Source organism: Ceratotherium simum, chromosome X (genome assembly GCF_057802395.1).
Source record: "Ceratotherium simum simum isolate JZ-2026a chromosome X, ASM5780239v1, whole genome shotgun sequence".
Lineage (NCBI taxonomy): Eukaryota > Metazoa > Chordata > Mammalia > Perissodactyla > Rhinocerotidae > Ceratotherium > Ceratotherium simum.
This window is the reverse complement of record NC_141940.1, coordinates 71,756,066-71,770,220: the sequence shown is the minus strand read 5'-3', so window position 1 is coordinate 71,770,220 and position 14,155 is coordinate 71,756,066. Positions and strand designations below refer to the sequence as shown.

Sequence of the window (14,155 nt, the reverse complement as noted above, 5' to 3'; positions counted from 1 at the left end):
CTCAAGAGGCCTTGAATAGCTCAAATAATCTTGAAAAGGAAGAACACTGTTGGAGGATTCATACTTCCTGAGATCAAATCTTACTACAAGGCTACAGCAATCAAAACAGTTTGAAAATGGCATAAAGATAGACATATAGACCAGTGGAATAGAATGGAAAGCTTAGAAATATACCCTCGCAAATATGGTCTAATGATTTTTATAAGGTTGCTAAAAATCATTCAATGGGGAAAGGACAGTCTTCAACAAATGGTCCTGGAAAAATTGGATATCCATATGCAAAAGAATGAAGTTAGACTCTTACCTTACACCATATACAAAAATTAACACAAAATAGATCAAATACCTAAATGTAAGAGCTAAACCCACAAAACTCTTAGAAGAAAACAGGGAGAAAGCTCTATGACACTGGCTGTTGCAATGATTTCTTGGCTATGACACCAAAAGCACAGGCAACAAAAGAAAATATAAATAAATTGGATTTCATCAAAATTAAAAAATTTTGTGCATCAAGGATACTATGAACAGAGTTACAACGCAACCTATAGAATAGGAGAAAATATTTGCAAATCATACATCTGATAAGGGACTAATGTATAGAATATACAAAGAACTTCTACAATTCAACAACAAAAAAAACAAGTCAATTCAAAAATGGGCGAAGGACTTCAATAGACATTTCTCCAAAGAAGATTACAAATGGCCATGAAGCATGTGAAAAGATGCTTAACATCACTAATCATTAGGGAAACTTATATCAAAACCACAATGAAATATCACTTCACATCCATTCTGATGGCTATTATTTAGGGGAAAAAAACAAAGAAAATAAGTATTGGTGAGGATATGGAGAAATTGGAACCCTTGTAAAATGGTACAGCCACAGGGAAAACAGTATAGCAGTTCCTCAAAAAATTAAACATTGAATTATCACATAATCCAGCAATTCCACTTCTGGGTATATACCCAAAGGAATTGAAAGAAGGATCTCAAACACATATTATACACCCATGTTCATAGCAGCATTATTCACAATAGCCAAATGGTGGGGGGAAAAACACAAGTCCACTGATGGTTGAGTGGATAACAAAAAGTGGTTTATACATACAATCTAATATTATTCAGCCTTATAAAGGAAGGAAACTCTGACACATGCTACAACATTGATGAACCTTGAAGACATTATGCCAAGTGAAATAATCCAGACACGAAAGGACAAATACCATATGATGCACTTATATGAAGTGCCTAGAGTAGTCAAATTAATGGAGACAGATTGTAAAATGGTGGTTTCCAGAGGCTGGGGGCTGGAGGTATTAAGGAGTTATTATATAATGAATATAGAGTTTCAGTTTGGGAAGATAAAAAGTTCTGGAGATGAAAGGTGGTGATTGTCTCATGATAATCTGAATGTACTTAATGCCATTGAAACTGTATGCTTAAAATGGTTAAAATTGTAGATTTTATATTATGTATATTTTACCACAATAAAAAAAACAATGGAGGCAACTGTATGTGTATGTGGGAGGGGGCTAATATGAGAACTTGCTATACTGTCTGCTCAATTTTAATGTATATCTGGAACTTTTCTAAAAATGAAGTCTATTAATAAAAAATACATTATAAATTCTGTAAAAATCTCTTTTATTTTTAGACGCCACAAGGACAGTCTTATTACTAAAAAACTATATTCAATGACAGTAGTACTCTCACTGATTCTATTTCCTGTACTGCTTTTTTCACATTTTGGATTTCTTAGTACCTATGAGACTCTTGGGGTATGCACAGTTCTTCATAGGCCAGTCCCTTTAATTCCTTTGTCTATGATTCCGTCATGACAAAAATCAAATCTCATTCCTCTTTATATGAGCACACTAAGAACACAGTAGACACATGTTAAGTATGAATGAATGAATGAATAAACTATCTAATAGTAAAATATATAAATGGATTGTGATTTGGAAAAGACAGAAGTACCAGTATTATAAATATACACTCAAGTTCTGGAAAACCCATGACATAACCCTGGATTGCCCATAGACTGCTCAAATTACACAAATGGATTTTACTGAAATAGAATTTTTGAAACTGTACGTACATAAGCAATGTACTATAGTTGGCAAAGTTGTTTCCTTTGGGAGTATGAGTTAACAATTCTGAAACAACTGTGCATGTATAATGGGATTGAGCAAATAAGTAAATGGATAGTGGATGGTGGGAAGCAGAATTTTCACTGTTGGAGTGAGAGATTAGAGAAGCAAGGGGATGGGTCTAGAATGAACCATGCAATAATGGGTCTAGAATGAACCATGTGGCAACAGATTAGGGTCAGAGAAATCAATGTGAAACTATATTTAATTTAATATAAATACTGATGGAAATACTGATGAAACGACTGGAATAGGAATATACAAAATGAGCCTGTAGCATCTTGTAGTACCAGGCACACATACAAAGATGGGTGTATGCCTAAGGGACATGGGAACCAACTGAAAGAGCTATCAATGGCCAAAGCTGGAACAATTTGTGTAACAAAAGAAATAACATACGATTAGATTATAACCCAAATCATAAAATCATATCCATGAGTACATACATACATGCATACATATATACATAAATGGAAGAAGAGATGAATCTCCTGTAAAGAAGAATTCCAAATAATTTATGTAGATACTCCTCTAGGAGGTGTAGCATAAATCCCCACCCCTTCAGAGTGGACTACATTTAGTTAACTTGCTTCCAAAGAGTAACATTATGGAAAGTAGAAGGGGAGGCAGAATGCAATCTTACAGTGGAGAAACCTGGCAAACACTATCTTAGTCAAGTGATCAAGGCTAACATCAGTTATGCCATGTTGACAGCATTTTCTCTCAATATGACATGATGAGAAAGGCACTTTGCATCTGTAGTCTTCATCCCAAAACACATAAACCCAGTCTGAGCATGAGAAAAACACCAGACAAATCTGAATTGAGGGACATTCTACAAAGTAGCTGACTGATTCTCCTCAAAACTGTCAAGGTCATCAAAAACAAAAACATCTGCACATTAAACCTAACCAGGGTGACTGCCTGGTTATGCCTAAAACATAAGATTTAACATAAGATGCAGTGTCTCATAATACCAAAAATGTCCAAGATATAATCAAAGATCACTCATCATATCAAGAACCAGAAAATCACAACTTGAATGAGCAAAAACGATCAACAGATGCCAACACCAACATGACTGGAATTATCTGATAAGAATTTTAAAGCAGCCATCATTAAATGCCTCAACAGGCAATTATGGACACTCTTGAAACAAATGAATAATAGAAATCTCAGCAAAGAAATAGGAGTTATAAAAATGAACCAAATAGAAATTAGAAAATTGAAAAAATAAAATAACCAAAATAAAAAACACACTAGATGGGTTCAATAGCAGAATGCAAATGGCAAGAAAGAATCAGTGAACTTGAACACAGATAAACAGAATTGGCCCAATCCGAACAACAAAGAGAAAATAGACTGAAAAAAAATGAACAGAACCACGAAAGACAGGAGAGTGCGAAGCTGAAAAATATTCAAGAAAATAAAAGCTGGACATTTCCAAAATCTGGCAAAAAGCATAAACCTACATAGCTCATATGATACTACGTACTATTTTTGCACCTGCCTGTGAGTCTATAATGATTTCAAATAAAAAGTTAAAAAAAGAGAAAATGACATTTAATCACCTCAAATCCTCTTCTGTTTGTGATCACCTCAGGGATATAAAGCTATAAAAGAGCAGCTGTAACGTAGTAAGTCCCTATTATGTACTGAGCCCATTATATTATAATATTATCCCCATAGCAATCCTAAGTGAGGATGATGATAATAATAATAATCACCTGTTTTAAGGCTTACTATGTGCCAGGCAATGTGTTAAGTGCTTGGCAGTCATCACAAGAAATCATCTAAACAGACTTATGACCTAGGTGCTGTATAGATACGGCACCCTACAGATCAGAAAATTGCTGACAAGTGGGATTTATTAGTTTGACCCAGGTCACATAATATACAAGTTTCACAATAGGGACAAGAACCCAGATAAAAAAATTAAGGTTTAAAAAAACAATAAATTTAAAGTAAATCTATCATTATGTGAGAAAGAATAGGTCATATTAGCAAAGTCTAAATTATAGAATATTTAAGAGAAAATGAGATTTAATTCCTGTAATACTTTTATATTGTTAAGCTGCATTAGGAAGTTTTCTCTAAAAGCTTCAGTCTAGGGGCCAGCTCAGTGGCCTAGTGGTTGGGTTCGCATGCTCTGCTTCAGCGGCCTGGGGTTTGCAGATTCATATCCTGGGCGTGGACCTACACACTGCTCATCAAGTCATGCTGTGGTGGTGTCCCAAATACAAAGTAGAGGAAGATTGACACAGATGTTAGCTCAGGGCCAATCTTCCTCACCAAAAAAAAAAAAAAAAAGCTTCAGCCTAGCTGTTACCATATATTCTAAGTCAATGAGGCAACAAACCTGACAAAGGAATATAAGCTAATATCTATTCTTGTGCTAGTATGAAGCAGCTTTAATATAAGTAGGGGCATTTTAATATTAAGCAAACTAGCAACATCATTCAGTGTCACTGAAGGCAGCATAGTATGATGAAAAGACTACAAGCAATGGGATCAGATCTGAATTCTCACTCCAGTAGTTGAATGATACTGGCAAATTATAATGTCTATATCTCAAATTTCTCATCTGAAAAATGGAGATAACCATCCTTATCCAAACTCTAGTGAGGATGTAATGCTGAAATGTTCTACAAATACTATTTAACTTACAGTAAGAGTATGCAGTACTTGACCATGAAATGTAAATGTCTTAAATTGGTTAATATGGGTCTTGGCAAGTAAAAGCACCTTTTCAATTCCTCTAAGCTATAAAATAAAAAGTACCTCAGCATAATGAGGAAGGAAACTCATCAAAAACCACTCATTCTTCCCCTATCCATAGAATTCCTGGCAAACCCTAGGTAATATTCTGGACAACGAAGATTATTGTCTAACTGGCATATCCTGCATTACAATATGCTCATAACTGCACAGATGTGAGCATGCACATACACACACAATATCAATTTTTATCTCCTTTCACCTCGATAGCTGATGGAGAAATATCAAATTGATAAAGCACTCCATATTGATTCCACCTGTTGTAAATCTCACTGATCATTAGCTTTCTCTCACTCTGGATCATCCAGTCTTGTGCGCGCACGTGTGTGTGTGTGTATGAGAGTGCCTGAGAACATGTTAAGTGTGAAATAGAAAATTTAATAAAATGGGATAATTCGGTACATGTGTGTGGTGATGGGTTGTAATTAGTATTTTGGTGGTGAACATGATGTAGTCCATGCAGAAATAGAAGTACAATGATGTACACCTGAAATTTTTGCAATGTTATAAACCAATGTTACTGCAATAAATTGTGGTAAAATAAAAAAAAAAATACAGTCACTTTTTATCATTTCCATATATTTGCCTTGTGAAATTTTTATTTCAGCACCAATCTTCTTGGAAAGCTTTTTTGTCATGGCCAGGTGATACACTCGAATACAGAAACTTTTGTATGAAGTTTAAATTAATACATGGATTCTCTATTTTACAAAGGCAGTGAATTACAACTATATAAGTAACATATATGGAATGATTTCTTCTTCTAAATACATCTACGCGAGTATTGATATGGAAGTGCTCAGTAAGTGTCAGAACCAGTAACACGCCTTTTATATACACACCTTCTTTGTATAGACGTACATACATGAATTTATATATACTTGACTTCCAAATCTGACCTTGGCTCAAGGTGCCACTGTAATTCATCAACCAAGATGATATCTATTCTGCAGGTATTTGAAACTTGAGTCACTCCAAAGCTTAACTCATCCAAAACCTTCCACATTATTGCTTCTGGCACTCTCCTCTCACCACCCACTTAAGTTTATCTTTCCCCCCGGTGTCTTGAGACCAAAAGCTAACTAGGCCAGGATCCTACCTCTACGCTGCCACCTATCCTTATCTTCCCTCTGGGTACCTTCACTTTAGCAGGCAGACAAGCTGACCTCGACCTAAATGTGGGCAAATGCACCTACACTCCCCACCTCCTTCAAAGCCGCTTATGGCACCCGACCCCTGTAGGCATCGGCCAGAATCGCCTTCCTTCTTACGGGCCACACGTACCCTTACACATAGAATATGGTTTCATAAAGCACCAGGGCCTGAAAGACGATTCACCCACTCCTTTTGACCAGCGCACACACACGACCCAGGCACGCCCGTGTGCACAATGGCCAAGGAGAAGATTTACACTAGGGTGCCTCCATGACGAATCAACCCTATCTTCCCTCTCACTCCTGACACAACATAAGCTCACATACACCCTGGGAGAGAAGGTTTACAAGGGCTGGGGTCCTTTATGATGAGTGACACTCCCCACCCCCGCACACTCCCATTCCACATGTGAGCTCACGCAAACACACACACACACACTCAGAGTCAGTAGGAGTGTGGAGGTGTGTACATGTGCGGAATAGGGGGTAGTGGTTACCCTCTGGCTGCACAACCTGGAAAGTTTTTATTGTCTTAAAAGATTCTGAGAATAGATCAACAAATGGATCATTAGTGTGGTTAAAAAAAAAACAAAAAACAAGAGACTGTTTAATTTTGGACATTCCTTTCTCTTTTATTTTGAAAAATTGTATTATTTGGCAAAGAATTCATAGAAAATACATTTCAAAAATGTGTTACATGTAAAGTTATTCTTTATATTTCTTTTTAAAAGATTCTCTGCTTTAAAATAATCAGCTACATGCTGCACACATCTGTGTGGTAACTGAAAAATCAAATCTGCTATGTACCTATGGATGATATATAATTGCATGTGATTTTTATTTTCTGAATTCTGTTTTTCTCTGGTTTCCAAATATTTTAATTTAATGATGCATTTATTGGCCAGTTAACAAATGGCCTGTGATGAGTGTTGAGCTTGGTGTATACAGCTACAAGGCTAATGAATGTACTCAGCAATGAGGAAGTAACACCATAGTCACTATACTTTCCTCTTCATTAACTAGGCTTGTCAGCAACTTAAGTACTGCTGCTAAACTTGCCACTTCGCCCTTCTTAATACTTGCAGAAATCTTGGATATTCTATTATTAAATGCAAAATATGTTTCTTTAACTTTTTGTAAATTAGAAACAAACTAGGGATACAATTATTAATAATTTAATAAGAATTTACTACACCCTTATTTTATACCAGTTTAGAGTATTTTACAGATATAAACTTAACAATAAAAATAATAAATATAGATATACCTTTATAGCACTTACTATGTGCCATGCGTATTTCTAAGCACTTTGTATAAACCAATTCAGTCTTCATAATAATCTATGAGGTAGATGCACAATTATTACCTTATTTTTACAGATATGAAAACTGAGGCACATAAAGTAACTTTCACAAGGTCACCCAACTTATAAGTTACAGAATTGAGATTTGAATCCAAGCAGCCTGGCTTTTAAGATTTATGCTATAAGTTATTATATACTCAAAAATGAAATTTTACTGTATTTACATATTTCAGTATATGCCTTAGGAACACCAAAATTCTAACAAGGCCCAACAGCCACCTCAACAACCCCTCCAGGACCATATGAATGATATATTTTTTAAGAGCAATTACAAAAAAAATTAAGGTAAAATTCTATTTTTAGTTACACTTGGGCCCTAAACCCTAGTACAGGCCTCTCTGGTATGTGGGCTGAAACTGATGGCCTACTCTCAAGACCGAAAAGGGCCTTTACACTATCCTAAATGCAAGTCAAATAAACCCCCACCCTACCACATGCTATGGGAGAGATGACAGCCTCAAACTGCATCTCTAAAAAGGAGTGAAAGAGAAGGAAATATCAAAAACAGACTCTAACATCAGGAAGCTAGCCCGGTACTCACAGCTAGGTCATGCTATTCTCCTATTGGATGTAAATCATCTCATAGAATACCAACCTCTGAAAAGGTTACTCTTGGACCACAATAAAATGAGACAGAGCAAGGTCACTTAATTTTGTCTAAGCACAGACAAAAATAAGGTCACTATGCCACTCACAAAATACCAAACATCCCTGCCATTCTAGCTAAAATAAATGGCTACAACCTCTTTACCAATTACAGCCTTATCCTTGTTCTAGTCTCTTATCCCTATAGATAAGATGCGAGCTACCAATCATAAAATTGTCCCTATGATATAGAGTAATCTCTCACCTCCTTAGACCCTCCACCAAATCATGCAACTAAAGCCAAAATCCTGCAATGTTTTCTAACATCCACTTACCGATAACATGCCACAGTTCCACATGATGTGTGTTCTCTCTCACCGCAATAATGAATAAACCCAACTTGTTCAAATATGGGTGGTCTTTGGCTGGAGGCCAATGACACGAGAGATACAGCAAAAAGGTCTGGCCTGCTCTTACCCAGAAGCAACTTTATTGCTCTATCTTATGGAAGCAAGAGAAAGGGGACAGAAGGAACTTCAAGATGCCTGATCCTCCTCCGTGAAATAGCAGGAAAGATACATTCATAATCCTAACTTTTTAACACACAGTAACAGTAACCACAATTAAAAGGGGTCCAATCTTTGTGTAGAGGGGGAGGAGTTTAGGGGGAATCAGGAATTTAATAAAGGTCAAGATTAACAGTGGTGAAAAGTCTGCATTTACCAAATATACATTGGAAGTTACTTCCTGATTTAGGTTTCCCTATAACAGTAAGTTGTCTCTGTTTCCCTATACCTTGTCAACTATTGCAACCCCAGAGAAAAGCAAGTGAGCATCTACCATAGTCCCTGGAACAAAGATACGATATTAGAGGAAGGTCCTGTCCAGTCGGGAAGAGGAAAGAAAAAGCCCGCACTTCCCTCCCCAGTTAATTGTAGAGAGACGAGACAAAGGTAAGTAAAGCAGTCAGTGTTACAAACTTACCTCATTCAGCCAAAATCTGAAGGAGGAGGCATGTTCAATAGTGGAAGAATAAGTCACGAGTAGAGGCGCTTTTGTTCCACTTTCATTTTATAATTCTGTGGGATCACATCACTACCACCTGGGATGGAAGAGTGGATAGGCAGCAATAACGAGACAGAGTTAGCACTTCCTAGGCACTCTCAGCTCTCTCACAGCATGGAAGGGATTAACAAGTTCCCCGTTGTCCCAGAGGGATAGATGTGACCTTCACAGAGTCTGCCACAGGGGGAAGCCAAACCTCCTGATTTCCACACATGAGCAAGGCAAAGTCAGCTCTGGGATAAAGCCAGCTCTCTGACCAACCACATCCCATTGTCTCCAGTCAGTGCACTCCACCCCCACAATGTCGTAAAGCAATATAAGCCCCTATACATCCAGGTGACGTTGTGGAAAACCAAGTAAACCTGAAATATAGACTAACACACATAAGACTGTTATTTATACAGAGTGTTTAAATTATTAAATAGCAATGAGTTTACTGGATTGATTAAAATTGAGATTTTTATTTCTCTGCAATTTTGGGGGTGGAGGTGGACTCAGGATTAAAATTAGATAAATTACAAACAATAAAAAAAGATACACTTTCTTTCCACATCTAAGTACAGTGTTAGTAAATTTGCATGCATATATAAACACATAGAAAAAGAATAGTAGAAAATAAATCATAACATTAACAGTGCTCATCCTTGGGGAATGGGTATATGGATTTTGGTTTTAATTAATCTATTTTTTTAGTATTTTCCAAATATCCTACAATGAACTTATTACTTTTATAATCAGAAAAAAAGATCAGTTGTAAAACATGAAACACTGAAATTTTTATTCATTTTATTTTGCAGTGAAAGAACATGAAAAATCTTTTCAAAATAGTAAAGTGATCACTTTGAATGATTAAATGTACTATAGGAAAAGAGAAATCATACACTGTAATTACAGTTTACACAATGACACAGAACAGTATGTGGCAATCTTATGAAAATACTGTGATTAACACTTCACTGATAAATGATAACCTCATATGACTAAGTTTCAGCATTTATCATGGTCACATAAAATACAAGAGCCTATGAACAAGCTTTTATTAACAATAAACGTGATTTTGCCTGCAATTCTTAACCATGTGCAGGATTCTTCTTAAGCATTCAAGTTTTAAATTCTACTGCATTTTTACTGCAAAATGAAGCAGGCATAACAAAATTAAACTCACAGCTAAAGGACTAAGAAAACACAAATACAAGAAACAAACAACAGCAGCAAAATCCTTGGGTTGGTTCATTAAGATTTTCTTTCCCAATAAATATTGATCTCATTTACCAGTTCTGATAATATTTATAGCCACAGATTAATAGCTACATGACAAAAGGACTTCAGAAGGATTAAACTACACAACACTACATTAATATGTCTTAAATCATTTACTACAGTCTATATTTCTTAAAAGCATTCTATTACTAAAATGCAAGCACAAATGAATTAGTATTGAGACACATGTTTGACGCTACAAGAAAAATTCACACAAGACTGTAATTAACTTCTTGTATCTTGAGTAACTAGATCTAGAGCAGTTAATTTCATGGCCATGTACACTCTGCTTTAGCGATCAATGTCTTCTACTATTGCCTCAAGATTTTTGCAACAGGCTTTAACCTCCTCAATTGCAGCCATCCAATTATCATAAATAATTTTGTCATAAATTGCATCATTAACTTCCCTAACTACACCCTCCTGCTGAGATTCTAGTGCATCACCTGAGAAAAACAATACTGATCTTGGGATTATGTAAGTACGTAAATTGTGACCAAGTAAAAAATCATCATTCGCATCCTCTCCATTTGAGCTGATCCTGTGAGGAGTAAAGAAATTGAAGAATGAATCCTTGGGAAAATCTTCAGTCACAGTTCGGATTGTTCCCCAGATCCGGTGTTTCTGCTTCTTCTTGATGGTCTTCAAAGTGACATCCTTTCCTTCATTCCAATCTATCTCGCAGCCTGTGCAATACTCAATTGCGGTTCCTCTATAGGGATGGGGATCATAATATGCTAGCCTTGACTTCAGCACATAGGTCTTTGTCAAAAGCTCATTTTTGAAATATTCATTGGGTTTGAAGTGAAATTCTAGAGTGAAACTGAGAGGCTCACCAGGATCTGAAAGCTTTACTTTAATATCTGTCAGGAGCTTCAGAATAGGCTCATCATATTTCTTAATCAAAGGAGTGAGTGTGTCAACATTTTTTAAGACTGTCAGCCAAAAATCAGGAATTCCTTTAGGATCCTCTTCTTTATTCTCTTCTCCAGTAGCCTCGATGTAACCATCATCATCGTCGTTGTCATCCTCCTCCTCCTCAACAGCATAATCATAATAATCTTCCTCGTAACCATCATCCTCATCCATGTAGTCATCATGTACAAGATTTTCCTCATTACCATACACCTCTTCCTCATACATCTCTTCATCATCATAATCCTCAGAGTCTGATTTATATCCACATTCCTCTTTTGTAGGTTCATAGATTGCATTGATAATCTGACGTCTTTTTTCCAATAAGGGTTGATACATTTCAGCAAACTTTCTTTCAATGCCATGAAATTCCCTTAGGAATTTGGATTCTAGATTGGCCACTCTAGTTTGAAGCTTTTTGAGGGCTAACACACGGTACTTAACTTTCACGGGTAGACTTTCCACAAAGTCTGTGTCTAAAAGATAACCGAAAAGTCCTTTTGGACGGTCTGGGTCTGAGTCTTCATCAGTATCTTCACCTTTTCCCCTGCCTTCCCCGGACCCAACAGCAGCATCTTCACTTTTTTCCCTTTCTTCCCCAGGCCCAGCTGCGGCTTCTTCACTGCTCTCCCCATCCTCTCCAGGCCCAGCTGCGGCATCTTCACCGCGCTCTGGCTGTTTCCCGGGTCCCTCCATCATTACCTTATTACCACCCTCTTCTTGACTGGATTCTAAAAGTTCCTTGTGGTCGGCTGACTCGGCCATTTTTCAAAGGACCGTACAAGCCTAAGGTGGCTACCGCCAAGATCAGGAGACCTGACCTCTGCAGGGGAAGACTCACCGGAAAATCAGAAGCGGCGGTGGCTGGGGCAGAGGTGGAAAGAGCTGTAGCGGCCGAACTGCGGGAGCGACGGTGAAGGCTGATGCCGGGATGAAGGCAGTGCTGAGGCTATGAGAACCGGACTGCGGCAGCGGTGGCCTGGGCTGGGGTGCAGAGGGCAGTGATGGTCGCCGTGACCGGTCTTGCAGGAAAGGGCCAGAGACTGCAGAAAGCCACAGTGGGCAGACTTCCTCTGCAAGCAGCTGCTGCCAGAAAAAAAAGGTGCCGCAGTATGATTACGCAGCTCTCTTGGCTAGATTTTCTTGGTGCAAATTGCTTGCTGCGTCACTCCCTCCCCCACCTACAACTCAGCTCTAATCTCATTTGTTGGGCTGTAGTGACTGACAAACCCTGAGCCAATAAATTATTACATCTATCAAGTTTCCAACTCTGCTCACCTTCCCAGGTTCTCGAAGACGGCTGATTCATCCACCTTCCACTCATCCTCCATTCACCGGCACCTCCCACCCGAGTTTTCTTGAAATCCAGATTTTATTAGTTTATTTTTTCAATTTTAAACTGGTACTATACTTTATAATTCCGAAAGAGCTAAGAGAGAACAAGGCATCTACCCATCCTAAATCTGTCCCATTGATTTTAGCCCTGGGATCTGGGAAGGGGAGAGGTGGTTGGTGGAGGAACTTATAAAGATTGGCTAGAAGGGAAAACACTAAAAAATTAGCAATGCTGGTCTGAGGGTTTAACTGGATTTAACTGCCAGTGATTTCAATATTCTATATTCTGTTTTTCTGTATTTTCCACAGCTATATGATAAGTGAGCAGTAATTTTAGATTGGAAAAGCCTCATAACATTTCTTGGGGGAGAGGGGGGTGGAGAAATGAGGAGGTTCGGTGGGGGTTAGAGTGAAAGAGGGGATGTGATAAAGAACCAAAGTGCTGTATCCAACTGTATGACAGGTGAACATACAAGACAATAAACCAGTCGCCTGGCTTATCAGTAACCCAGTCCTAATATTGATTTGACACCTCCTCTTTGTTGATGCTGGCTTTAAAGTCATTGGGAATTTTAAAAAGAAATGCTGAGGGGGCTGGCCTGGTGGGGCAAGCGGTTAAGTGCCAGCGTTCTCCTGCAGCAGCCCCAGGGTTTGCGGGTTAGGATCCCCAGCGTGTGCCCACGCACTGCTTGTTGAGCCATGCTGTGGCGGTGGCCCATATAAGGTAGAGGAAGATGGGCACGGATGTTAGCTCAGGGCCAGTCTTCCTCAGCAAAAAGAGGAGGATTGGCATTGGATGTTAGCTCAGGGCCGATCTTCCTCATAAAAAAAAAAAAAGAAATGCTCAAATGTAAAGAAATATTTCTTTAAAAAATCATAACATTTGCTTGACACTTTTGAGTTACTGAAAATAATTTAAATCTCAGCATTAAAAGACATGGTTAAGGGGCCAGCCTGGTGGCTTAGTGGTTAAGTTCCTGCACTCCACTTCGGAGGTGCGGGGTTGGCAGGTTCGAATCCAGGCAAGGACTTACACACCAGTCCTCAAGCCATGCTGTGGTGGTGTCCCACAAATAAAATAGAGGAAGATTGGCACAGATGTTAGCTCAGGGCCAATATTCCTCACCAAAAAAAAAAAAAAAACAAACAACAAAAAAAGACGTGGTTAAATGTATGATGGAGTATTCACAGGATGGAATACTGTGCAGTCATTAAAAAATTTCATTTGGGCAGGAATCAGTGGTGATGTTATTCTTGTCTATATTTCCAATAGTGATCATTTATTAATTGAACAATTTTAAAAATTTTAACTATATATGATTTTCGAGATTTAAACAAGAATTTGTATTGTGTTACTATCGCAGAGATAAACACTGTTTAAATGTTGTATTTCTTTACCGATTCTTTCAGTATGTAGCTAAATTTTTCTTTTTACTTATTTTATTTCTGTGTACTGTATACTATATTACAGTATTTTCAAAATTCAATTTTCAAGCCCATGTATCAATCTGGTAGTTTTATAGTTATGAGTCCCCTACATTACAAGTTTT

The 14,155-nt window shown here is 37.7% G+C and overlaps 1 protein-coding gene across 1 annotated transcript; it reads right to left on the bottom strand.

The window, feature by feature from the left end:
- Positions 1-9,540: 9,540 nt before the first annotated feature.
- NAP1L2 (nucleosome assembly protein 1 like 2) lies at positions 9,541-12,378 on the bottom strand. The gene has a single exon (XM_004442179.3). The coding sequence runs from the start codon at positions 12,033-12,035 to the stop codon at positions 10,647-10,649; it is 1,389 nt and encodes a 462-aa protein (XP_004442236.1). The 5' UTR covers positions 12,036-12,378; the 3' UTR covers positions 9,541-10,646.
- Between the last annotated feature and the right edge of the window lie 1,777 nt (positions 12,379-14,155).